General features: G+C 40.1%; 2 protein-coding genes across 6 annotated transcripts in view; both read left to right on the forward strand.

Moving 5' to 3' along the window:
• The window catches only part of ppp1r12a (protein phosphatase 1, regulatory subunit 12A), a 48,376-nt gene extending 40,097 nt beyond the window's left edge, over positions 1-8,279 (forward strand). For 3 of the 5 annotated variants that reach the window (XM_054624258.1, XM_054624262.1, XM_054624260.1), the window contains 6 exons: positions 1,023-1,039; positions 1,145-1,256; positions 1,922-2,026; positions 2,114-2,161; positions 3,766-3,816; positions 8,182-8,279. In XM_054624258.1, the coding sequence (XP_054480233.1) occupies positions 1,023-1,039; positions 1,145-1,256; positions 1,922-2,026; positions 2,114-2,161; positions 3,766-3,816; positions 8,182-8,268 (420 nt within the window). In that variant the 3' untranslated portion in view covers positions 8,269-8,279. The remainder of the gene's footprint in view (positions 1-1,022; positions 1,040-1,144; positions 1,257-1,921; positions 2,027-2,113; positions 2,162-3,765; positions 3,817-8,181) is intronic. The other 2 variants (XM_054624259.1, XM_054624261.1) reach the window with 2 other exon arrangements.
• A 10,270-nt stretch (positions 8,280-18,549) lies between these two features.
• The window catches only part of pawr (PRKC, apoptosis, WT1, regulator), a 63,830-nt gene continuing 54,463 nt past the window's right edge, over positions 18,550-27,916 (forward strand). Inside the window, exons 1-2 of the mRNA XM_054624569.1 lie at positions 18,550-19,575; positions 19,637-19,878. Coding sequence (XP_054480544.1) covers positions 19,227-19,575; positions 19,637-19,878 — 591 coding nt within the window. The 5' untranslated portion in view covers positions 18,550-19,226. The remainder of the gene's footprint in view (positions 19,576-19,636; positions 19,879-27,916) is intronic.

The following is a 27,916-nucleotide window of genomic DNA, read 5'->3' on the forward strand; positions in this document are numbered from 1 at the left end:
GAGCTCTCAGCCGTCTCTTTCAGTAGGACAGAAGAAAGGGTGGAGCAGCAACAACAGAGCACTGAATGGGGAAACGAGCAATTATCTCTGCAAGGAGATTGGAAAGCGAACAGGAAAAGCTTCTTCCTTTCCTGCCTGGTATTCTCAATAAATAGCACCAAAATCTAAAAATAAAACGTTTGAGTAATGCAAGGAATATGTTTAAAAGACTTTACATTGCAAAGTATTAAACCTTATTAGGTAAAATCATCAGGTCATGTCTCGTCGTGCATTTAATGGAGCCAAACGGTCGGTTTATCTGATCAGTCGAACCCGTCTGTTGTTCATTTTCCTGGGAGGCTTCAGGACTTCTCGACTCGGATCGTAGCGTTGTCGTGTCACCGCCCTCAGGAAGCTGACTGCAATTTTAAAATAGCTGGAAGCCCGACCCTCCCTATCTGATGTCGGGGCTCCGTTCTCAGGGCCGCCGCCGCCGCCGCACAAAGCACAGCGGGCCCGGAGACGCAGTGGGCCCTCGAGGCACTTTGCGTGGCAGCTGTTTAGGAACAACTCTATATGTATTTGTATGTAGAGCAGCGTTTGTGTGTCTGTGTGTAGGAAGCAGATTGCAAAGCAGTGAGAGCCAGGTGTTTATTCATCCACAGAGGCTACATAATGAGTTTAGAATGTCCAATTTCATATCGTATAAGCTTTCAGTTTCATGAAAAAGATGCACCAATTGTAATTTTATTTGCAGATAAAAAACGTTTTTAAATGTCCGACCTGCCGCCTCAACGTTTTGCAAATGCCGAATTTCTTTCTTTCTAAGAACTGTTATTAAAGGCATATACAAACATATTTTTTAACTTTTCCTTCATGGAAAATTTCAATTGTATTATTTATATTCATAATAAAACATTGGCTATTAAATAACTTACATTTTCTCAGCTGACAAGCGGCTTCAATCAGTGCATCTCTAGTCCCATTAAGTCATTTTATCTTTATCGACACTAACATCCGCTCTCATTTTTGCTTTCTTACAGAGTGACCGATTGTCCAGGTATGTTTTTCCCCTTCATATTATTACACTTTTCTTATTATCTCTCATATGTTATCTGTATTTATAAACAATTTTTAAATGATCGCCTGTTGTTTTGTGTCGTAGCAGCACTTCATCCGTTGATCGCAACGACATTCTTTTCAGCCGCGGCTATGGGGAGAGTCGGAGGACGTACTCGAGCCGACTGGACAGAGACGACACCACTGACTATAAGAAGGTATGTGGAAAACTGCACAGTGCACGGGCCAAAAACCAACATCAATCACTTTAAGCTCTCTCTGACATATGTAAATAAAATGCCTATGTACAATGTTTAGAATATAATCAATATACCAATATTTCATACAGTGGCCTCTTTGTGCTTTGAGGTGCAGAGGTGAATATAAAGAATTAAACGAGCCAAAGCCAAGGTTGGGTCCAGGCGTCCTCTAAAAATAAATGATGCAGTATTTAGAAAACTGACATTAAGGATTGCCAGAAATATATGAAATGCACTATTTAAAAGACCATGTTGCCAAGTACCTGCCATGAACCTGCAGCAAAATGTTTTATTTTCATGTAACTTTATGGTATTGTGAACAGTCATGAGTAGGCCCAAATAAAAAATATTTGAGTCATAATCACTGTGTAGATTTGACTGCGTAACCCCCAAAAAACAGTATAAAGTAGGTCTTAAGGTGATAGAAATGGGTCAAAATACTATTGTGGTATAGATAAGAGAAGTTTGGGTGTCCTACCGATACAATTTGGAATTTATGTAAGAATCAACCTTTTCGGTTTCAACCTATTTTTATTGGCCTATTTTTTTTATATTTCCAATCCATTAGTGGTTTGCTTGTTGCACTTTTTGACCGTTTGATAATGTTTGTCTCCTCCCTTCAGCTCTACGAGCAGATCTTAGCTGAGAACGAGAAGTTGAAGGCCCAGTTACGTGACACAGACCTGGAGTTGGCAGATTTGAAGCTACAACTAGAGAAGGCCACACAGGTACGCCGAGCTCCCACCGCCTCATCTCATCAGTATCGAGAAAAGACGATTAGGATTCCTGATAACTTCTTATTTCTCCCATTGCAGAGGCAGGAACGCTATGCCGACCGATCACAGCTTGAGATGGAGAAAAGGGTAACGACAGAGTTTGATAAGCTCCATAACAAATGTCCTCCTTTGTTTGGTAACACTTTGAACTGAATATATGTTTAACTTCTGTCTCTAAAGTTTATCTCAAAGTAAATCTAGAACTCAGAAGTCCTGTCTGTTGTTTTTGATAAATCCTCCCTGATTTAAACATGCTGGTAACACTCCCCATGGGTTTATGTCTGAAGGTAACAAGCAGGCCCCAATATCATCTGGGTAGTGGTATGATCTTAACCTGACTCTTTGTATCAGTCTACTCTCTGCTCTCTGCTGCTGTCGTGTCACACATGTAGTCGGGGGGGTCAAAGGGACCTCCTCGCCACCCAGAACACCGCCAACTTCTCTCTCACTTGTTTATAAAACCTCAGAGGCAGCGTGTGGTCACCTCTTCTCAAGACTGCTTATTTTGTTATTTTTAATGCGTGTGTTTTGAAAGTGTGTTTATCTCAATTTGTGCAGAAAGTAGAACATTTGTAGAATTGAATTGCTGTTTAAAGAACCTGTGCATGTGTGTGTTTTAATGTTTTTTGCCTCACTCATTCAGTAATAACGCTGACGTCTTCAGCCGCAGAGCTGCTTAGCCATGAAACCATAACCTACTACATTTTTTTTAAAAACCATTCATTATTTGTATGCAACATTTAAAGCTGCTACAAGGAACTTTCATTTTGTGTTGATTTTGGCGGTCCCTGTGGGCAAAAGCGGTAGTGTTTTAGAAAACCAGACTCCCTTTAGAAAACCTCTCATTTAACTGCAGCAGGGTCTGACAGTCCGTCCCGCTCAGTCCTGGTTCTGGTTCTACCATGCCTCCCTTCCCCTCTAGGGGGCCCCATCAATACGGCCTCCAGCAGCGTGGTGTCGTTGTTGGCTCCCAGTGAGCACTGGCTGGAGGCGGAGACTCTGCTGCTGGGCGCTGAGCTCTCCAACTCCCACCGGAGCTCCGACTGCAGGATGGAAACGGCAGCAAATCCAGATCGGGGTCTTTCCGCTTCCGCTGGAGGCCCCGCTTGAGTAGCTTCTGGTGAACTTGCGTGCCGTAAATGGTTTCGTCTGATTTTGCGTCACTAAAAATCACTATATAGAAACCCAGTATTCTCGTCTCGTTGGTTTATGAAGGTCACATAGAGGCATCAGTATTAAACGTACTTATTACAAACAGTTAGAAGTTCCTTGTAGTAACTTTATGATCATCCTCCATTTGTCTTCCCAACTTTTTATAATACAATCATGTCATTTTTTTTGTTGTTCAAATAAGACATTGTGCGCCCCCTGTCCATGAATCATTTAATGACCTTACCATTAACACCCTCTAAACATCTCCGTCTCCCTGCTTTTGGATTTAACATATAAATCATGTATTCACTGAATCTGTTAGTCTGTTACTGACTGTTGCTTGCAGACGCCTCACAAGACATGCGTGTGTTCAAGTGTGTGTGCTGCCGCTGCACCCTCACCATCTTCCACACTTTTTTTTAAAACTTTTTTTTTAATGCAGTGTGTAGAGCCCCGCACCACAGTGTGCTTTCTTCTAACCGCCTCTATGAAATGTGCCGTGTCCTGAGTTTAACCCGCTGTCCTTTACCGCCCCGCAGGAAAGAAGAGCTCTAGAAAGGAAGATTTCTGAGATGGAGGAGGAACTTAAGGTACCACCACACACACACACACACACACACACACACACACACACACACACACACACACACACACACACACACACTCTCACACATTGTGTTTTCTCTTCATGTACAGAGCGGTTTAGACGACTTCCATTAATGGAGTCAGGCTCACAGCTAGTGTGTAGGTGGTACTTGTGAGCTCCAACATAGTGCTAACAGCTGTCACTTACGTCTGAGTGTCTCTTTATATATAAAAATCTGAATCATGTACTTTTTGTTTTATTTAAATGGAGTGGTGAGTTATCCCAAATGCCATGATGCTTGAAATATAATATGGATTTATTACAGTTTAGGTCTTATGTTCAATGGTTTTGCAACTCCTTCTATCAGTTATGATCTTTGTACTCATGGTTATTTCTAGGATCTGGGAACACGAGCAGTCAGACAATCAGTCAGATGGTGAACAAGCACTTTACCTCTATTTATCCAACATCTGGAGTGCATTAATATTACCAGTAGGCATAATAAATTATAAAAACGGGACCCTGGTCGTATGAAAAGGGACTTTTCCTTGAAATATTCTGTGTACACATTTTCTGTTTATTATATGATATGGCTGATGAGAAAATAAAGCTCCCACAGTCATCCAATACGATATTTGGTTGAGTTTTAAACCGAAAGACATTGTTGTGGCCCAGATATAAAAACGAGGAACCTGTTCAGACAAATCCTCCTGGGAAAGTAAAGCCTGAAATACAGCTTCCATTACAGCACGATGCACATAAATCATACATTTGTGTACTTCATCAGTCTCACACTCTCCTGACAGGCCGTTGCACCGGTTACACTGATTTGACTCATAATGACATCTGTAATTCTTGGCTGTAAGAAAGATTATTGGGTCTGTGTCTGCGGTAAACACGTCTGGGGAGACTCGGGCTGCACGATATGTCGACATCGCAGGACGTGTGATGTCGACAAATGAACTTAAAACACATCATGCACATCACTTTTTTGCTGCTTGATACAAAAGTAAAGCTTTCAAATTTAGAGACCCCATCTCGTTGACCTCACTTTGTGGGTCATCACCATTTATATCTATACAGCCAGTGTGTTTATGATTACATTATTTACAAGAGCACAATGTTCTTCACATATATATGTCCAGCATCTTAATTTTGCTCTCAGAATGCACCAGATTGATGCATTTAACTTGAGTTTAGTGGCCACAGAATTTCAGTTTTTTTTTTTTTATATCGCAAAAAATACTGCAATGTTGTCTATATCATGGCGTCATAATCAGACATGTATTTTTACAAGTTACACAAAAAGTCAGAAATCTCCAAAAGACACTACGGACTTGGAAGAAACTCCTGAGACTAGCAACATTATGGCGACAAAAACAACTGTAATGGGTCTACAGAAAGAATATCTATCTAATGTTGTGACTATTTAAATGCGAAGACTTAAATAGAATACTCCATCCACTCTTACATGTGTCATTTCCATAAATAAACTGTATTATATTCTGCCCAATAAGGAACCTCATGTTCGCCTCCTTGTTTACCTGCTAAACGTGCATCTCTTATTCTGTTCGGGTCGCGTCTCAGGTCCGCTGTTCTAATCCAAGTTGACGGAACATTTAAACTCTTCTATTGCGGCGACAAATTAAATGTTCCTTTTCTCTAAAACGGTATTATTATTTTTTCTTTTTTCCAAGGAGGACAGATTCAATTCTAGTCAGCAAGTGTTGTTTCCATCGCTGTGATAACGACGTGTGTTGTTGTATTTTCTTCGGCAGCTGGCTGATCTTATCAGTGTCACTTGTCCGTTCTGTCTACAAGCATCGCCGGAAATCTCTTAATCATTCCAATTTCCAAAAAAAAAAATCTGTCCCCATTTTTCTAACAGTCTCCCTCTTCTGTCTCCCCCCTCTTCTCCTCCTCTCGGCCCCCCTTCTTCTCTATTAATTTCTATCGTCCTGTCTTTCATTAAACCTTTTTTATCTCCCGATTTGTTTTAAATACTTTCCTCCTTTTCCCTCTTCTATCATATCTGCCTCCCCTCTTTCTCTCCCCCCCCCCCTCTCTTTGTTTTTCCTATGTTGCTGTTGTTGTTTCCCCCCCCACCCCACCCCCTCCCTGCAGAACCTCCCCCAGGTAAAGCAGGTTCAGGCCCTGCGGCAGGTTAAGGAGCGGCTGCAGGCTGAGAACCGGGCCCTGTCCCGAGTGTTGGCAAAGCTCTCGCTGCAGTCCGCCTGCAGCCAGCTGCCCACCGTCGACCTCTAAGCCACGTCCGTCTGTCCACCACCACCATCTCCTCCTCCTCCTCCCTCCTCCTCCTCCTCCTTTCTTCCCCACCTCCCCCTTTACCAACCCCCATTCTTCTCATGCTCCATTCGTGCTCTGCCCGCGCCCATAGACAGGCAGGTGCCCAGCCGCTCAACCACATCTGTTTTCTGTAAACTTTCCGCCCCCCCGTCTGCCTCCCCAGAGCTTTTGGTTTTCAGATTGGGGAGGGTGTTTTTTTGTTTTAGTTCTTACAACAGGACACTCTCCTTTTACAGATTACACACCTGGCAGGTTACTTTTCCACACATTTCAGTTTATAAAAACATCCTAAACTTACAAACATGGTATTTAAATAGGCTTAGGTAAGTATGATTTAAAGCAAACGGATCTAAAGTTAGCTGTAAAGGAAAGTGTCCTTTTTGAAGTTTCTAGTTGTGATGCTTCCATCAGAGGGAGCTCAGTTGTTCAGTTTGGCTTGTTCTGGCTTCTTTGCATGAACTGGCTTCCCTTTTTGTTTTTGGGCCCAAAATCTTCAGAGACTGAAACTTTTTTACTTTCTTTACTGCCCCCAAAATATCAATTTGACAGATGACACAAACAAAATTCAAAGCCAGCTGCATGGGCCGACAGCAGTGTGTGTGATCAACAACAAAGTATAAAATAACTCAAATAACTCGCTATACTTCACAACATAAATATATATATATATATATATATATATATATATACATAAGCTAGCAGTTTATCGTCATCTGTATTAAATAAATGAGTTTGTTTTTAAGGGGACGGGATTCTCTTGTTGGAGTGTCACTGTTCAACATGATTTTCTATTAAGGGTTTTTGGTCATTGCAGCATCTGTACATTTTTCTTTAAAGAAGAGCAAAACACCAGTTGACATTGTAATATCTGTTATCAATCTAGTAGAATTTTCACTTTTCAGGAGCCGTTACATTTTTTTGGAGGTATACCAGCTTACAGTTATTCAGTATCCTCTCACAACAACTTCAGTTCAAGTTCACCCACTCAGATGTTTTGTGCAGACTTCTGCAGTGGGATAAAGTCTTATTATCCTCACAATAAACGTCCAAAAAAAGAGGATGTTGTCAGACGAGATGGATCGTTACATCGGATGCTATGGAACCCGGCAGGTGTCATTATTTACATCACACCCTTCATTTGCACAAGATAACATAACTTAACATTGAACAATCTTGTCCGTCTTGGAAACATGCTAATTAATAATCTTATGTTGACATACATTTTTTTTGTACCAAGGCGTAAACATGTTGCTTTGGGGGGGTTATGGGGATTTGGAGCCATTTACAGGAACATCAGCTAACCGTATACAGTTTGTGCTCCTAACTTATAGCCTCCAAAGGCTGATTAGTTTTGCTGAAACAACAACCAATGTAGCATCACAACTGCACAATAGTATAATAATATATAATATTTATATCTATAGGATGGAATGTATTCAGCATTTGTAGCCACTAGCTTAGCGCTAACACTGAGCAGCCACAGCAACATGTGACTTAAAAGTGCTTCTGTTACAGTAACGTGACGTATATTATAAAGTATTTCTGACATCATCATTTCCTTATGTGTACAAACCAATGTAAAAAGCTTTTCTCCTGACACCCGCTGGGCTCTCTAACATCCTTTACTATGATCCAAAAGTGACTTTTTTTTAAATCTCTGCTGTGTATTTCCGTGGCTGCCGGTGAGCAGCCGTTGAGATTGTGCATGGCTTACTGAGACCTTTGGCCTGTGGTGTGCCCGCTATTTACTCTCTCTCTCTCTCTTTTTTTTTTTGACTTGGAGCAAGGAAGTGTTTTTTTTTATTTTAAAAGTTTAAAGGAGAAAACAAAAACATGAGAGATGCTGTGTGACTCCAAAGATTGCGAGGCTGCAATTAACAGTTTGTAAAAACCGGCCTGTTTGGTGTTACGACTCCATGTATCTGTCCAGACTTGTCTAAGCCTCTCTCTCTCTCTCTCTCTCTTTCTCTCTCTCTTTCTCTCTCTTTCTCTCTCTCTCTCTTTCTCCTCCTCCTCCCCCTTCCCCTTGTTTCCTTTTTTTTTTTTTTTTTTTCCTTTTCAGATGCTCCCAGACTTGAAAGCAGACAACCAGAGACTAAAGGACGAGAACGGAGCGCTCATTCGAGTCATTAGCAAGCTTTCCAAGTAGAAACAGGACCCCCCCCCTCCCCCCACTCTCCCCTCCACTCCCCCACGCCTCCCCGTCTTCTGCACCCCCCCCCCCCCCCCAGTCCCCCCATGGCAGTGACTAATGGAATTGCACATTTAGATATTAATTGCAACAGACATCAGAGACAAGACTTTTTTTTTTTTTTTTTTTTTTTTTTTTTTGTGTGTGTTTTTCTTTTAATCTCCTCTCCGCTCTTTATCTCCCTTTTGCTCCACCACCACCACCACCACCACTGCAGCATCCATCCATCCATCCATCCATCCCTCCACCTCCCCCCGATAGAACCACCTGAGTTTACAGAGCAAAAGGAGAAAAGGGTTGCGTGATGAGCATGTAAAAGCATTGCGGGCGGGGAAAGCCTGAAAACTATTTAACCAATAAGCCTTAGTTGTACATAAAGAGAAAAAAGAAAAAACACTTGCAGCGATCTCTCTCTCTCTCTCTCTCTCTCTCTCTCTCTCTCTCTCTCTCTCTCTCTCTCTCTCTCTCTCTCTCTCTCTCTCTCTCTCTCTCTCTCTCTCTCTCTCTCTCTCTGCTATCACTGAAGAACAGATATTATCCAACACCTTGATTTTATTTGTGCCACAATCTCTCTCTTACTCTTATTTTGTTTGTTTCTTCTCCCTGTGTTAGTGTTGTGTGCTGTGCAGTTTCCTCTCTCTTTAAACCCCCTCAAAGTGCCACCTCTACCCCATATGAAATCCTCGTGGCCCCTTTTTATTTCTCCATTTATTTCCCTCCCTCCTCCCCCCCTCACACACACACACACTTGCCCCTCCCACAATTTTTTTGTTACCTCTGTGTCTTCCTCCAAGAGGGAAAATTTTGTTTTTGAAATCTCGCTTTAGCGAAACGAGGCGGACCTGGTGGAATTTAAGCTTTCACTGTATGTGCAATATGCATTTTTTTTTTTTTTTTTTTTTTTTTATGCTTTAATGACGAGTCCATCACATGTAGGATTTTTCACTCTTCCACCGCTTTCATCGCTCACCTTCCTCCTCCTCCTTTTTTTTTTTTTTTTTTTTTTAAGTTTGTAGTGTAGTCAGTTTATACTCTGTATTTCTCACTTTGTTTTAGCAGGTACTGAGTGATGCTGTATATACCTGTATGTATTTGTTTGAGACCAGCACATGGCATGCGTTTATGGTTCCCGTCTGTTACTATTAAAAGTATACAAATTCCAGAGGACGAAAAAGGTGTGTTTTTAATTATTATTTTTCTTTTATAGTCTAAAGACATTGGATACAGTACAGTTAGAGCCTCTCTCTCTCTCCTACACGGGACGTCTGGCAGGTTTTCAGTGCTTCTTTTTTTTTTTTCTTCCAGTTTAAAATAAGTGTTCACATAATTGTGAGATAAAAAGAAAATAATCGCTTCACTACATTTCACTTTCATTGTATTCAGTAACTTGGAAGAGTGCTGTTAATTTTGTTTTTTTTTTTTTTTTTTTCTTTTTTTTTTTAAAGCTGTAGTATTATAGCCAAGGTGTTGTCACTAAAAAATAAATATCTTAGGTATCGCTAACCCAGTCCTTTTTACAAATGTCTACATGCACTGTCAATGCCATGTGAGGAGTCTTTATGTCAGGTTGAAGCAAAACGCCACCGTCAAATATTCCATGCATCTGAAAACATGTTATGCATTTCAGTGGCCTTTTTAAGGATATTTTAGTAAAAGAAGTTTTAAAAAAAAAAAAGTCACTGTAGATGGACTGATGACTATCTACTCTGGTTTAGACTTTTTTTTTGTTTTTTTTGTTTTTCTTTATTTTATTTTATTTTTTTCCCGTCATCTTGTAAAATAGGTGTGTGGCTTAATACATGCAAGCTGTGCTGTGACTACCAACCACTGAAGAGTTCATTAAAAATAAACTTGTACATTGTAAAGTTCCCACGTCTGATTATTTAATTATGTTTTAATAATACAACCCCATGTACACTGGTTTCATTTGATTTGTATAAATGGCTCTAAAGGGTTAGTTCACTCCATTTTTAAAAGAAAGAAACACTTTTATTGATGAGATATCCATCTATGTTTACATTTAGGGGTAAAATAAGAAACACTTTATTTATTATTTGTGTAAACTGAACCTTTTAATGTCCTTATACGCTTATAAAGCCTATAAAAATTATGTTAAAGGTATATTTACATTTATAATACACTTTATAATGGGTTATAGTGTGATTAAAAGTGACTCCAACTATGGTAATTATATCATGCTCATAACCAGAAATAATGAAATATTACACCTGACCTGTTAAGACATAATAAAATGCTTTATACTGTGTTATGATTATGGTGTTAAAACACTTCATATTTATGAGTGCTTATAACTATAATAATTCAGTGCAATAAGCAGATTTGAATGCATTATAAGTGTTTATAATACATCATAAACACGTGTTACCAAACAATCCTTATCAACTTGAATATCTTTAACATTAATTACATTTAAATTTAAGAGGAGTTGACTGCTATTTACTACCAACCCTGTCTTAAGTTTTTACTCCATGATAAATATCACTATATGAGTAATGTGATGACTGATGATAGTTTGCTCAAAGGGCTTAATGATGTCACTGTTGCTACACCATCACACCAGTAGATGGTGCACAGCTTTGCACACTCACCCAGGGTGGACCTTTCCATTTGTTTTAGTATAGTGGAGGGATTTCTCTTGGATATTTGAGTCTGCAGCTCTGGATGCTGAACCACTCGTCAGTTTAAAGTAGACATCCTGCAGAGTCCTGTCCAGCTCACACTCAGTAATCTGCACAGCTCCTCGTAATCCCAGATGGCAGAAGGTTTGGATGTTAAAGTGTGGGAGCGTTCGCTGCATCTTTTGTAACAGATTCCTCTTTGTGTGATTTATACGACAGCGATAATGAAACCTACTTTTACTCTAAGCCTCTACTTTATGCTCCACGTTGGCTGACTGGGTGTGACTTGCTCTTTATAACCGTGATGAAGGGCTCGGATCTTTGCCGATGAAGCTTTGCAGGATAAGCGGTTGGATCTGGTGTAATTGCTCAGAGTCATGCTAATGTATTTGGCCTTTCTATTTTTCCGTTGCCTCAGAACGTGGTTGGGAAGTCTGGTTTGTGTCGTTACCGTGACATGGACGTGCTTCCTCAACCATCACAAGCAGAAAATCACACAAAAATAACACTTTTAGACAGATTCGTGGCTTTAAAAAGTGACAACGTGTCATTATAGTAACAAACGGTTTGGATTAAAGCCGCCTTTTTGTGTTGTTTGGTTGGCTCAAAGTCATAGAGGACATCCTCAGGCATCAAATTGTTAAAGAGAATATAAAAGATCTGTTTAATATTTTGTTAAAACTCTTATCTCCAAACATTTTAGGATCCACAACTGGATTTGTGTGAGTATACTTTGAGTTATTGTGTAAGTAATTAAATGTAAAATCTGGGGAAAGTAGAAATCCCCTTTAGCAGAGAACGATAAATGTAAATCAAAAGCCTATTTTCTCGGAATTTAAAGTGTGGAAACGCGGGATGGATAAATATATTTTAGGCCATTTAAAAAGGAGCTAGGTTTATTAATATGACTTTATTTAAATAAAGGAACAAATTCAATATGCTAGGAATTCATGAGGAATCGTGATTGATTGATAATTATGATTGGTTGTTAAAAAAAAGTCATTTTCGTCTCCATTCAGTATGTGATTGTCAATTTAATAACATGCGTTTTTTTGTTTTTGTGGCTAACTGTGTATAAGTGTGTGTGAGGAATTCAATTAAATTCAATTCAGTTTATTTTGTATAGCCCAGAATCACAAATTACAAATTTGCCTCAGAGGGCTTTACAATCTGTACACATGCGACATCCTCTGTCCTTCCCTCACATCGGCACAGGAAAAACTCCCCTAAAAAACCCCTTTAACAGGGAGAAAAAAGGAAGAAACCTCTGGGAGAACGACAGAGGAGGGATCCTTCTCCCAGGATGGACAGAATGCAATAGATGTCATGTGTACAGAATGAGCAGCATAACAGAGATACAACACATTCAATGTATATGACATAAATGATTCATATAATAAGACTACTTATAATAACAGCAGCAATTATTATAGTAGAATTATAGTTATGAAAATAGGGATAGTAATGTGATTAATAATAATAATCGAAGTAGCAGTGGGTGTCAGTCGGCTCACAGCAGGAGGCACGACTAGAATAGTTAAGAATAGTTAAAGGGATTTTTATGCAAATAAAGAATATTTTTTAGCTCATGATAGCCAGCTATACCTCAATATGTGTGCTATGTAAGCTGTAACCAGTAACAGGTACTTCCACGTGTCCTCTTTGTCCGCAGAAATGTAAAAGAACGTGTAGTAAATTTGAATAAAACCTGAAGAAAACACTGCTATGCCCCTCTAAGTGTTGTAGAAATGTGAACATTAATACGTCTCAGCAGGAGCTGCAGAGAACCTGTTAAAAAAAAACAAAAAAAACTCCTGACTGCTGGCTGCTGTCTTTGATTCCTGACAGCAGCTCCACCGTGAGACGACGTGCTCTGCTTTTCCAGGTTGGAAATAATCCACAAAGAAGGAATTAGATCTTGGCGACTGCTGTCCGACACACAGAGAAACTCACACTCGTCCTCTCCTACTCGTTTTATTTTTTCCACCATGGCCTAATCTCCCTCTCTCCTCTCTACCATAAAGAGCAGCAGCAGCAGCCAAACAAACCTCTTCCCCAGTTGCAATATTTTATTATTTTTTTAAACCCAAAGACTTAGACACACTGGATGAGCAGAACCTCTCCGCGCTGAGGACAAACAGCAGCGGGGTTTCTCTCTCCGGCTGACAATGACAAATTGAGGCGTCCAGACGAAGTGACAGCTCGAGTCTGTCACTGAAACAAAGACGGAAACACTCAGTAAAGAGTGACGATGCATCCAGTAAAGAAGATATAGAGACGTCTCTTTCTCTCCGACTGTGTGTCTCTGTGGCTGCAGCTGCACTGTAATGTATCAGCAGGTTATGAAAGGAGAGTTATGAAACTGGTTCCAGCTTCCTCAAGTTTCCTTCTTCTCTCTGTTTTTATAAAAAAAGTGTATTCTCTTTTTTGGGGGGGGGTTGTTGGTTGAACATAACGAAACAGCTGGAGGACGTTACCGTGAGTTATGGGAGTCTATAATGACAGTGAAACTATGCCGCTAGATTTTCGGAAGGTGAGTTTACTTATTCGGGACAAGACTTGGAGCTTTGTTTTGCAGTGTGCCAACTCAGCAACACAAAGCTTTGGGGAGGGGGTTGGCATGGTGACCCACCTCAGTCTCTCGGCAGATGGCAGCCTGCAGATGGCACTGGGACGGTGAACTGGGAGCCGTTGGAGGGACACAGAGGGGATAACGGACAAACCTGTGATCTGGACGGAGGACGGGATCTGGAGCAGATAGAGGAACCTCCAACACCACCGACATGAGAGCTGAGCTCTTTATGCAGCAAAGTAACACGTTACACTGACTCCTTTACAGCGGCAGAGGGTTTCATCTGTTAAGTACTCATAGATTATGTCTTTGACAGGAAGTGTGTCACCTTAAGCCCTCCGTTGTCCCTCTACTTAACTTCCTTCCTTTAGCTAACATCAAATCTCCTGACTCAGGGTCGTGGTCACAGAGGAGGGTTACTCCACAGCAGGCTTGTGACAGGAAGCTCACCAGGTCAAATCCAGGATCATCAGGGAGTGTGAGTGAAATTGAGTTTATATCCCCTCACATTACAAAAATGCACTAGACAGCTTCTATCTAATGATGAGAGCAAGTATATGTACACCTGGTGGTTTTTAAAGGCTACACCACGCATGTTTTAGCCTTTTTATGATCAAACAATATTACATTTGAATAATATTGTCTTTCATTTTATTCTTAGTCTTTTTCTGCCTATTTTTTCTGCTTGTTTAATTATTATTTTTTCTACAGTATGAAAAGCATCTTTGAGAACTTTGAAAAGTGTTTTATAAATCTGATGTATTATTATTATTACTATTATTATTATGAGTATTGTTGTTGTTGTTGTTAATTATTATAATAATAATAATATTAAAGCTAAGTTTTTACTTACTATGTTATGGCATCCCCACCTGTTTTTTTTAGACATTTTACAATATATATCTGTTAAATAGATCGCCATTACATTTGTTGAAGATGTTCCTGCTCAGCATTCCTTCCCCTCATAAATAAAAGTGAAAGGGAAAGTTTGACATTTTTGGAAAAACACTTTCATTCCTTCGTGTCAAGAGCTGGATAACAAGATCAATACCACCCTCTTGTATATATGGCAAATATGGATTCCTGCATTTCTTTGATAAAATGAATCTTTACTGATGGCTTTGTCACAATAATAAAAGGGGTGAAAATGTTAGTATAATGTGTAGAACTCTTAGCCAGTCTGTTCTGAAAGTGATGAAAAGATCATCATGTTATTGACCTTCATGGCCATCATCGTCTGGTTGACTAACACGGCTATAATCTGGACTCCCATGTCTCTCTCTCTCTGTTGCAGAATCCTTACTTTTCTCCTCCCGTCTGCAGCGTGTGCTCTCTGCAGAACTGCTGTGTGCAAACCCGACGCCTGGGCGGCTCGGGAGAAACATTTCTTGATTACTTCCTCGCTCTCGGATAAACTATTTCACGGGGGAGTGAGCTCCTGTGTGCAGGCTCCTCGCTACAAAATGAAATGACCCCCCCCCCCCCTAATGGCTTTTGACTGAAAAACATTACTGTCAAATAAAAGATGATAATGTGTGTAAACGCAAGAGTGGCCATTACACAGTGTTGTGTTTAATATGAATTCCAGATTTACTTGGTGTTGCTCATTTTTACAGGCTGGGAAAGCAATGCAGTTTTTTTTTCCCCCTCTTTAATGCAAAAAGTGCACGATATGGTCGTTAGTTAAAGGGCTTTGTGAGGTGTGTCGAACTTTTTGAATGCATCTTGAATAAAACACTTAACGTGGAGTCCAAACACGGACATACATCAGTGGAATGTGATGCAGCTAAAAGCAGCAGTTTGTGTTAGCATGAGAGTAAAATAATCAGCGACTATTCCTTCTCTTTTTACTCCTCAAGAGCAGACGGAAATATGCTAAATATGCAGCAGTGTGACCCGAGTCCACGGATCAGGCTCTATTTTTAGGAAAGGCGCCTCACTCCCTTTTGCTCCACCAAAGTTTTCTCATTATCACCTGCAGAGATAATGGCTGAATGCCTCGTCTCCCACTCACCAATGTGTGGATGTAGACCTGTACATGGCTGAATTAGCTCCCAAACAGCTTCTTTTTTTTTTTTATCAATGATATGAATGATAAACTCGCCCCTGAAAGTCAGTGCACCCTTGGGAGCACACAAATCCAACACCACCCTTCAGCAGGGTTAACCTAACCGAGGTTTCTGACGTTAAGCACCTATAGCAGGCTTTAAATCACAGTGTGGGGAGAAACCTGCCTGTACGGTGAGGTAATGGCAGAAATGCACAGAGATTTAATATCACTGGAATGCAGCGCAGCGTTATCACAATGGAGCTTTGCGTCATGCACGCAGCCGTGACTTGCAGTATGTTAGATTAATTATAAGCTGGGATCATTACACAAGGAGAGCTGCAGAAGGGGGATGAAATGGGGTTGCTGACTGTTTGACTGGTTTTTAGAAACAGAGATCTTTTCTGCTGGTATGTAAGCGAACTGTTTGGTAGCTTTCCATCCAATCAGTCGTCCTCGTCAGATGGAGTTTGCTCACTTTTTATTGAATTGTAGATCTTAAAATGTCCTTTTTTTCTCTCCATGAAGCTGTGAGGGTGCCTCATAGCCTCAAAAAAAAGGTCCTTCTGACCAGCAAACATTCAATAAAAACAATAATCTTTATCTGTAGAGTACGTTTCAAAATGTCATGCACACAAAACAACAAATTAAAAACTAAAAAGCATTTAGGTAAAGTTGTTTAAATACAAATTTGAGGTACTTTACCTGGGTATTTCCATTTAATGCTACTTTCTGTTGTTACAGTAAAAATGTTTACATACAAAATTTATGATGAGCTTATAAAATTCACATAAACCAACTGCAACGTTAAAATGCTGCTTCAGTAACAATAATCCAATTATGTAAAATATAATTGGACTGCAATCACAGGGGACATTCTTCTGAATTTTGTGTACTTTTAATGTCAATACTCTAAGTACATTTAGCTAACAACACTTACACACCTTTACTTGGACTTATAGTAGAATATTCTTATATTGCAGTAGAGATGTATACTTCTATCACTATAGAGACCAACATTCAAAGAACAGAGTAAATAAAAGACATTAAACTGGAGCGAATTGCAAATGAACAAAAAGTAAAGCCAATAACAGTAATATAATCTAAAAGAAAACAAATAAAAAGACAAAATAAGAAAATAAAAGATAAATAAACAACTTGCTAACACCATCTCTACCTCCCTCCTCCAGTTTGATTTTAATTATGTTTTAATTGGGTCTCTATATAAGCCTTTTTAATGTGTATATAATTAGCTATTTTTTTTACATTAAAGTACATTAAATCCCCACATCTGTATCTTAAACTATTCATTGATTTTGTGTGTACGTGTTGTTGTATCTCTCTCTGTTTGTTATTTTCTCTTATGTGAAGTCATTTGATGACCCTGCTTTTGAAAATCGCTGTTAAAATGACCTCTACCTTATACGTGTGATACACATCGAGGACATTTTGGAAGGCCTGGACTAAAAAATGTCTCATAAAGAACTGAATGTGGACAAAAAAGGGAATGCAAACTGTCTTTGTGGCCTGCAAAGATACAGAAACGTGTCACGGTGTGGAGGAGATTTTCCCTACAGTTTCAATTTCCACATTACTCATCACCTACAGTTTCATAAGAGCAAGAAATAAACTTGTCAATCTTATTGTCCTCAACCTTCCCTTCAGCTGGAACGAAGTGTGTGTACATCAGCATGAGGTTCTCCTCTGATCGGAGCTGGTTGGATGAGTCGCTCTGTGGGATGTGCGTGGGAGAACTTGATCCTCGACAATTGCTCCTCTGCAGAAAAGTTAAACTCAAACTGTGCGATTATCAAAGGACTATTGAAGATGAGAAATCAGTGACATTGTGCTGCTGGTGTACAGAGTCTTTTATAAACACACACCTGTCTGTTGCTGATGGAATAAAATGTACAACTGAACTATCTGCTGAAATGTTTCGTCCAGATTTTTTTTTAAGGATAAATATGATATATCTCCATGACATTCCTTTATGAGAAATAAAACTGATTTGTGGTATGATGAATTTAATCTCTTTTGTTTGTATTACTTAGTTAATTGTTCAGTCTATAAATGATCAACGATATATATCTTATTTTGGTCATTTGACACTCAGTAATATTAATCATTGAATCATATATTTTATTTGTAGAGTGCACTGTTCCGACGCTGCACAAAGCGCTACATTCAAAGTTACACATTTAAAAAACAAAATTAGGTGAATAAAAGTTTTTGTAATAAAGGTTAGTACATTTTTTTTTAATCTATTACTAAAAGGATGTATTTAAATAGCTTTATCTGGCCACCCCAGACTCTATATCTAATGTATATAATAATAATAATAATATAATAATAATAATAATAACAATAATAATATAATAATAATAATAATAATAACAATAATAATCATCATCATCCTCATCACAGTTAATACATTGTTAAATCATATTTTCTTTTCTTTCTATCAAGTAATTTGATTAATAAACTATTCCTTTCATCACCACACTCTTGTACATATTAATTAAATGTATTCAGATTAATAAAATATTTAAAAAAAACTACTTAGAGAAGTGATACATGAATAGAAATAAAGTGATATGATTAAATAAAATAAAAAAACAATAAATAAATAGAAATAAATCTTTATGATAAAGTCATTATGAATCCACAATACAATCATTCATTCTATAAGATAAAAAAACTAGTGGAGAAAATAAAGTCCCACCAAAACAATGACTTAATTAGTACCTTATATGTATATATGTGCACTAGAAAACCATGAAATAATAGATATTTTTTAAGTTAAAAACTACAATAAATAAGTTAAAAAAAAAACCATGTGGATATACTGTACATTTTTATTTTTATTTCTGTTCTATCTTTATTTTGTTGTATAGTATGTGTATTTATTGTCTGTGTCTGTGTAGTTGAGCTGCTGCAACACTCGAATTCCCCCCATGGGGATCAATAAAGGAATATAATAATAAAGTTAAAAACTACAATAAAGCATGATAATATACAAATAATTGTCTTTATGGAAATAACACAAAAATACCGTAAATACCTTTTTTAAAGTACCATAAATCGACTTAAAGTAAGCACAATACCCTATGGGGATTATTAAAGGACCATTACACTGAGTTATTTTTTTTTTTCTGGCTGAGCTCCACAGTTGCTTCGGCTTCAGTCGGAAGTGTTCGGGCGTTTCCGGACGGGGCCGGTTGAGTGCCAGAGGGCAGAGCGCCGAGCGCAGCGGTTCACAGCGCCCGAGACCAGCGCCATTCATCCGAGCGGACCGCGGGCACACCTGGTCGGACCGAACAGAGCAGTTCTAGCGGCTGAACCAGCTCCGGACAGGTGAGCCTCTCTCTGCGTCATACTTCTGCTCAGCTTCTGAAACATTTTGAGGAACTTTTCACCCGAGAAGATATCAGTGTTAAATGTCACTTTAAAGTTTTCCGTGACTTTATCCCCCTCCTACCTGCGTGCAGCACTCTGAGGTTAATCACTTGAGGAATGCGGTGCCATTAACGACGGGACACGACACTTCAACTTTAACTTTTTTTTTTTTTTTTTTTTTACCAACTTATCCAAACAAAACAAAACAAAAAAAACACACACACACACACAAAAAAAAAAAAAAAAAAAAGAAAAATTGATCATGGCCACGGGTGGATTTAAGCCAAACGCCGCGACAGACTTTCTGGAGGAGTGGAAGGCGAAACGGGAGAAAATGAGAGCCAAGATGCTGGGGGACATAGCCGCAGCGACCGGTGCACCCTTGGGTGCCAACAACCCAAACACCACCACCAACACCACCAACAACAACAGTCACCGCCACGCAGCCCCGACGGCCACCGAGCGCACCCACACCAGCAGCGGCAGCAGCCCGGACCGGAGCACCCCCGCTGGGAACTGCCTCCCTCCTTCCTACACGGTGGCTCGGTCCTCCTCCGGCACGGCTTTAAAGAGACCCGAGGAGGAGATGCACCACCCTGCTTCACCCACCTCCACCTCCAGCACCTCCACCTCCATCTCCCACCTCCACCTCCACCGTCACTTCCACCACCCCGACCCCGCCGGGGAGCAACCCGAAGAAGGCCACGCCTCAGCCGGATCAGGCTCCGTGCGACTCCCCGGACTCCAGCCCGATGGCGTGCAATGACAGCGACAAGGGGAGCCCGTCTCCCAGTAAGGTGAAGGAGAAGAACAGCAGTGGTCCCAGTGCCAGGAAGGGGAAAGGGCAGATCGAGAAGAGGAAGTTGAGGGAAAAGAGGAGATCAACAGGTGTTGTCAGCATTCCCTCCAACGAGGTGAGTCAGTCCTGCGTTATGGATTTAATGACATATGTGTGAAAGAGTGGAAAAAAAACACCTTTTCTCTCCACAGGGAAGTTAAGAGATGATTTCATTTTTTTTTGCTGTGTTGGATGCTGAGTCAGCAGTTTTTAAGTTGTATTCACCCTGCCCTGGGGGTGGGGGTGGGGGGGGAGATGATATGTGGCTCCTTTTTGTGATCATGGGTGGTGTTTTCTGCCTGTGCTGCATGTAAAGTCAGAGCACCTCCTGTTGCACTGAGGTGGGAACGTGGCTGAGTTTTACTGGTATCAATATTTAAGAGGAAATCTGTGTTATCAGCTGCTATATTTGCACTTTTGATAAAAAAAATCCCTGAAATGTAGTTAATAAAATAGATTCAAGACTTAACACCAGTGTGTACTGAGGGCAGAATGTTGCAGCTGAAACAATAAAAAAACAATCATTTTCGTTATCTTTTGAATCGTTTTTGGATGAATACTTGGGTTGTAGAGCTTAGATGTTGTCGCAACTGTTCATCCCACATTTCTGTTGTCTTACAAAATACTGAAACCAAATGTTCTCATTTTACAACGATATAAATGAAAGAAAAGCAGCAAATCCTGCGACGAAAGCTGCAACCAGTTAAACAAAAGATATAGTCCATATACTTATCGATTATGGCTAAAACACCACGGCCAGTGTGCGTTCATATAAAGTAAAGTAAATTAAGTAGCAAGAAGCCAAAAAGTGAACCAGCTCTCTATTAGATATCAAGTTGTCTACAAACAGAGGGACTTTTAGGGGTCAGGTCAGGTTATCTTTGGTGCAAGGTGACTAATTATCAGTGAAATGTTGTCTCCTTAAGTAATTGTTGCATTTTTGTCTAATATTTGATATGGATGTCCATTTCAGGGTTAGTTTTTACTGCTGTAATTTGGATTTTTACTTTCTTTTCTTGGCTGTCTTTCTACGAAACATCTTGGGACCAGGTTGGAAAAAATGTTCTCACTTAACACATTATTTATACCTCGGATTCTGTGTGCGCGTCGGAGGTCCATAAATAATTCGAATCAAAGAGAAGCTTTCCAAAAAGTCTCCAAATTCCTCCCATACACGTGCTTCTGCTTTAATCGAACCTCTGTAGCGAGAGTATGTAGCTCTCAGAGCTCTCAGTGTGTGTGTGTGTGTGTGTGTGTGTGTGTGTGTGTGTGTGTGTGTGTGTGTGTGTGTGTGGTGTGTGGTGTGTGTGTGTGTGTGTATTGGGGGGAGGTGTTGGGGCGTTCATTGTTATTGAATTTAATTCCTGTAGTTCAGACACATGCAGGAACCCTGATATGAAGCTGTGGCTGCCAACAAGCACTCATGGTGCCTGTTCTGTTATTATGCACACTCACTTTAAAATGAAAAAAAAAGCACTCAACTTGTTGGAATAAATGTATTTTTCGTTAAGGTGATAGTGGTGCTCTTCCGTAACCACCCTGCTTCCCGTATCCCCCCTTCTCTTACAACTTGGAGTTTGACCAGTTTTTAGTTTTTTTCTCTTCCGTTGGCGCTCCACATCCTGTTATTAGGTGCTCAGCGGTGCCGAGCGGAGCCGTTTGAGAACTGGTTGCAAGCCAGGCCGTAATGCTGGGCTTCGGCACTCATGGGCAGTGCCAGATTATGTTAGATCGAGCCCATAGGCAGCTGATTATGTAGTAAAGTGGGCGAGCGGACTATTATTTGGGGGAAGGAAAGGGGATAATCTGATGGAGTGGTGAGCTGATTTGAGGCAGGGAGAAACAACTGGAAGTCTCTGATCCCAACTGGAGGTCTGTGGTCTTAGAGCAGTTGGCAAAAAAATGTCCCAGAGTCAGCTCCTTATCTGTGAGACATATTTAGTACGTTAACAAGTCCACGAGTGTCCCAACTGTGATCAGGCCTTTGGAGTGTCCCGAATATGTCTTTGTGCAAACATTAACATGGTTATGATGAGAAATACAAATAACCTAGATGTTGAAAAGCTCTGATGAACGGGTAGAAAGGTGTCTGATCATTAATAACTGCCGTGTGAGCAGGTCCTTTATCACTTTGAGGTATGTAGTAGTCAGTAAAACAAAGAATATGATGAACAGAAAGTGTAAGACAGATGGAATCACGTTGGGTTTTAGACTTTTTGTGAGCCAAGCAAGCAAATTGACAGCATTGCGATGGACATTTTATGGATCAAACGATGAATCAAGACAATTATCTGCAGGTTTAAAAGATAATTGTTAGTTGCTGAGGTAAACATTCACATTTGATAACAAAGCAAATGGCTTTTTTATTTTATTTATTCTTATTCCTTTAAACTGATGGCATATTCAACTACTTTATTGTTTGGCAGCACTTTACACGCACCATTTAAAACTTATGCTTAGCTAACTGTAGACACTGACACTAAAATAACAGCTAAAGTGTTCTAGTCCCACTTTAATAATGGAAGATGTATCCCTCAGATCTTCATGGACTGAGATTCTGATCTTCATGGACTGAGATTCTGCAAGCTTTTGAAATCAGAGAGAAATATAAAAATGCAAAAACTGGCATCAGAGCAGATGTTTATTCCTTTTTTTTAATCAAATGTTTCCCTTTCTCCTGCTGTCGCATATAAAGAGGGCCAAACTATGCAAATGAAGCCTCCCCTCACACAAGCCCTCTTTGTGATGTGAATACGAGCGGACAGGTGTGAAAAGAGATGCCTGGGATTACCTCCCCGCTCGTTCTGCGCGGCATAATAGCTGTTGAGCGGGATTTCAGAGCATCAGGGGAACCCAATCTTCTGCCTGTTGAGGCCATAATGGCCCGATAAAAGCTCCCTCCTTTACTGGAGAAAAAGACAGTTCTGCACGCCATCAATCAATACCACCTCCTGGCGCTCCAGGAAGGTGTCTCCTTTCCCTCACCCGGACTCGCCGCCTCAAACTGGAGGGCATTGTTGTTGACGCTGACCTCTGACCTTGCTAACGCCATGCTTATGAAACAGAGGAATGTGGAAATGAGTGAGTGAGTGTGTGTGTGTGTTAGCGATATAGGTTGAGCATCTCTGTAACACTCCATGTAAGCATGTTTTCCCGTAGAACACACCGCACGCGGTCTGATGGCTCATTGTGCGGCTTTTTTTTACGACCTCTGTGAGTTATGAGGCCGTGGTCGGACACACAATGGGGAGTGTGAACTTTGTTTTGGCTGCTGCTGCTGCTGCTGCTGCTGGGGGGGGGGGAGTGCGGCGTTGAGCCCCTCGCAACTATTTGTCTGCTGCGTCACCGAAGGGGTCAACAGGTTTAACATGCGATACTGTGCCGAGCGCTCAGGCAGCTAACACTCTTGTGATAGGAGGACATGGTGGACAAGAGGGGTCCTTGTCCAACCTGACCCGTTGTTAATACGTTTAATGCTACACAAACACATCTTAACCTCTTAAACACCGCTGACCTCTGGTAGAAACCAAGGACTCAAAGCCAAACTCTGCTCAAACACACTAACCCATATTTTAGATTCTAGGTGAGAGCCGAAAGTTTCTAAAGAAGCCAAATTTGGGGGAAGGTTTTTAAGATTATGTGTAAAATGTGAATGTTTATATTTTATGATAGTGTGCAGCGGTTAAAAACAAGCCGATATACAATACGTTACTGTCAGAAAGCGTGAACAATTGTGATTTTAACAACCTTTAAAGCTACTTAAGGGAGTAATAAAAGGGTAAAAGGAGTTGTTTTGACACATTTCTACTTCAGTTTAACTCAATTCAATTGAAATTTAAAGCAAACATTTGCATTTTCAAGGTATTTAGATTGTTGTAAAATCATTCTGACATTCTTTTTTTATTTCTGATTCATATGCCAAATGAAAGTTCAATTTTAATTTGAAAATTGTATGTACAAGTCCCCATATTTCAGGGTATGCACATGTATGTGTAGGGCAATTAGTCTCATATCAAATGAGGCTGTATGCATCGTTACATTTTGGCGTCAACTCTTTCATCTGCTCTCTTGCCCGCGCCAACATCAATCAGCAAATGCCCCCCCGACTTGTTTGTGCACAAATGTGTTTCTGCTCCAATTTATTCTGCGGTGCAGTTCAGTGAAGGGTGAAGTTGTATGTTTGAAGGAGGAGGCACGCTGAGAGCAGAGTTTTGGAAAACATTAGATTCTGTGCAGCTGCAGAGAATGCGTGTTTTGACACTGGTTTAATGAAATGAGCACTAATGTGTGTGTTTTCTGTTGCCTACCACAGATTTGTTATTTCGGTGTCATGGGTGGCCTTTACCAACTGCTGCTGATGCATTTGAACCTCCCACAGTAAAGTCTGAATATACAATAGATCAACGACATATATACTCTTTTGTCCACATGTTTAATCGCTTTAATAGCTTCCTTAAGGTGTTGTGTTTCAATTTTTTGTTCCACAAACAACAAACTGTAGGTGGAAATTAAAGGTGCATTCTCTATACTCATTAAAAAAGAATTAAATGAGCTTAACACCTTTGTCACATCCCGATTAATGAATCCTGTGACTCGCTACGGTTCTCAATTCACAGCTGTGCAAAAGAATGCAAGAATGCTCATTTGCATATGGTGGAGCTTGTTTCTCTTGCTGTTAAAACCCTCTCCAAACAAGGTCACATCATCACAGTAAATACCAAAGGGATTTTATCATGGACTTTGGTAAGCAAGGAGCTATTTAGGCCGGGTGTTATGTTTCCCTTCCTTGCGCTAGTCGAACAACAGGAATGCTAAACTCTTTAATTGAAACACATGTTTCACAAAGTGTTTCTGTTACCGAAGCCAGAAGCACCAGATTCCCAAGAAGAACGTTTAGGTTTGCTCGGCTTGCTGGAGTGAACTCTGGATTGTTTACGAGGGGCCACTGTCACTGGGAATGTTTCAAAGGGGTGACTAATGGAAATAAAAGGTCCCAGTTATGCTGCTCTGTGATAATTTAAAGGAATTCCAACGAGGGAGGAAAGAGAGAGGAAGTGTTGTCTGCTTCTGCGATGACGTCGTTGACAGCCCGGGACCTTTTCCATGGAGGCACCTCGGGGTCTCTCAGCACCTCGTAAAAAACACGCAAGCACCCTTGTAATGGGCCGTGGCACGTGCTTTTTCTACATTTTGTAAGAATGTTACATAAACTTCAGGTCCCATTAAGGTGACCCCTGACTAGGTGAGGGTCAATTCTGCTGTCAGATGGCATCAGATCACTGGATTAGAGGTGAAGAGGCTGTGAGGAGGAAATATGACAGTCTGCCTGTTAGCTAGTCAGCCACAAGTTAATCAACTCAAAACCTTGTCGCTTTTAAGGCAGGGTGTCAGACTTAATACTTTATTGGTACTGATCTAAATGAGTCTGTAGCATTTAGTGTCAAACACTTTACCAAATCTTTACACCTTTTAGAGAAGGTCAGATTCAGAGCCTTGTTAACCTTTTATTGTTTTTTTTCTGTGATCAGAAAGTTTAAACCGAGTTCTATTTAGACCGAGTTCTTGCACAGCTTACTTTTGCGTTTTGACGACATCTAACATTTAAGAGGTTTGGCTTTTTTTGTTAAGTAGACACAAGGCTCTGTAGAAAAACATGTTTGTATTATTCAAGATATGGCAATACAGTGGTTGTGATCCCTTTTAATATCTTTAATTGCATTATAGGTGAATGTGGGCAAAGTTGCAAAGCAATGAAAGGTACTGCTTTATGGTAGTATTGGATGGATTTGGATAATTTTCCCATTGAATATAATGAAATACTTTGATTTGTAAAGTATTTAACTCACCATAAATCCATTCTTTTGTGGTTATTTTATAGCATCGAACGGCTTCTCAGCTGATTTTCCTGAAATTGACTGTACAAATACCGTGAAAGAGGATTTTATACACGCATGTATCGCATACCTCAAAGTAAAGGTATCAAAAAAGTTATGGTTTTTTTGGCATCATTACTGAAACTCTGGTAATATATCTCCACTAGTATTAAACTAAAAGTTTAAATAGATACCCAGCTCATTTGTTGTTGGGTGAAAACAATGTGCTTTTTTGAGATTTTCATGATTTGGACATCTTGTGCTCATGAAGCCCTTTTTAAAACCTTTATTGTTGCATCTTGTAAATAAAGCACCATATTCTTGACATACAGTATATCCAGTTATTTGTCAGCATTCCCAGAGAGTTAGCACGTCCTCTGTCCATTTTACCATCTTGCAATTTTATCAGGGCTCAGTACTACATCATTATCAAATATAAAGTATCTTTATTGCTCTAAGGTTTTTGATATCATCTTTGACAAAATAGTTTTCAGAAGCAGACAAAGACTGAAGCTGCTGTGCAAAAGCTCCTCTAATTGTTGTTTGCTTTGGAGTGACAGCAGTATTGGATGCATTCAAAGTCAGAACTCCTCTTTTGGGGAAAACTTGTCCCCTTTGTTTGAGTTTTTGTCTAATATTTACATTCAAAGTTTAAAGTCCTTCTTTATCCAGGTCACTGCTCTGAATTTATGGCTGCTCAGGAGCTTTGCTGAACAGACTGTAGATTATTACTGTAGAACAATGTGCCCCCTGCACGGCATGCACAGGAATGCACAGTCATGCAAAACCTGCACTGACGTCGCATGCACACATCTAGTGAGGAAGTGAGAGAGAGCCTGTTTGTTTTAGCCTCCAGGTTCGCCTCCCTCTCTGTGGCTAATCTTTAACTGCTGAGTGTGTACACGTCTAGGACGTACAAGTTTGAAAGTATAGATGTCAACTTGAGATTCTAAAGTGAGCCCCTAAATAGAGCAGAAATGATAGATCTTGTGGTATTGGCATCAGTCAGATGTTGAAAAAGGTTGTGCTGAATAAACTGGTTGAACACAGTGGTGTAAATATTTAACCAAATCTACTTCCACTGTTTTCTCTGCAGGCGCAAAACTGTGTCAAAGTGAATTGCCTCGTCTTTTTCCGCCCCTTGGATTCAGCCCATTGTTTTGCATTGAAAAGTTCAAGTCAAACTAAAACATTTGACACCTTCTGTTTAAGTTCATTTACACATTTTTTGTCAGAATGCTGCAATTATTCCCATTCCCGTATTTCTTCCTCCTCATTACCAGCGTTCACGCTGAGAACATTAACGCCAACTGGTGTGTGTTGTGGTAACTGACATGCGGTTTATAGAAATGTACTGTTGGGATTTTTAATCCTAAAGAGGCATGCTGGGACAAGCGATAATCTCTTTCATGCTTCCAGTTTTTTGGAAATAAGTGTCCCTCCCTGTTGTGTGGTTGTTTGGGAACTTTCTCTACTTTGCTGCCGGGCGTCTTTGACAGCACCCAGACACACAATCAGCAGGGGGGTGTTAAGCAGGAGAGTGGTGGATTAGAAGAGTGGGTGAGTGTCTGACGGGATTTTCTGCATCTGTGATGTGTAACCTGTTTGTCGGACATTCCTGTGTGTTTGCTGACGACTGTGGGGAATTCATGAGTCAGCCCTAATCAGGCCAATCCGCATGATGAGGCATTTGGGAGCCCGACTGTTTGTATTCATTAAAGTAGAATTACTTTGAGACCCCAGTCTTCGTTTTATCCACCCTGGTCTATTTTAAATTCTGGTACACTTTTGGTACGCCTGTTTTTCACTCTTCTGAACTCTGTTGCTGGTGATCTGCAGTGGCGGAAGAATTCCAGTTTTTTGACGAGGAACTTTTAAAGCCAGACTTTGTAACTTTTTTAATAAAAAAGATAAATGAATCTTACTCTTGCAAACGACATGAGAGATAAATGAGAGAGTAGCTGACTGTATGGTTCACGTCTACCTGTGCTACTGTTTTCAAATATGGCAGAGCGATACGGCCAAAATCTTCTATCATGATCAATTCATATCTTGATAATGATACACTGATACATGTTTACATGTCAAGATATAGCGTGTTTTCTGCTAGATCCATAGATAAAAAGTCTATATGAAATAACCACACTGTGAAGCCATGTGTTCTTCTGTGTTCATGAAATAATTGACAAATGAAAAGTACAGAGTATTTTCTCCTTTCATTAAGAACTTTAGCAGTTTTAA

Source organism: Anoplopoma fimbria, chromosome 23 (genome assembly GCF_027596085.1).
Source record: "Anoplopoma fimbria isolate UVic2021 breed Golden Eagle Sablefish chromosome 23, Afim_UVic_2022, whole genome shotgun sequence".
Classification (NCBI taxonomy): domain Eukaryota; kingdom Metazoa; phylum Chordata; class Actinopteri; order Perciformes; family Anoplopomatidae; genus Anoplopoma; species Anoplopoma fimbria.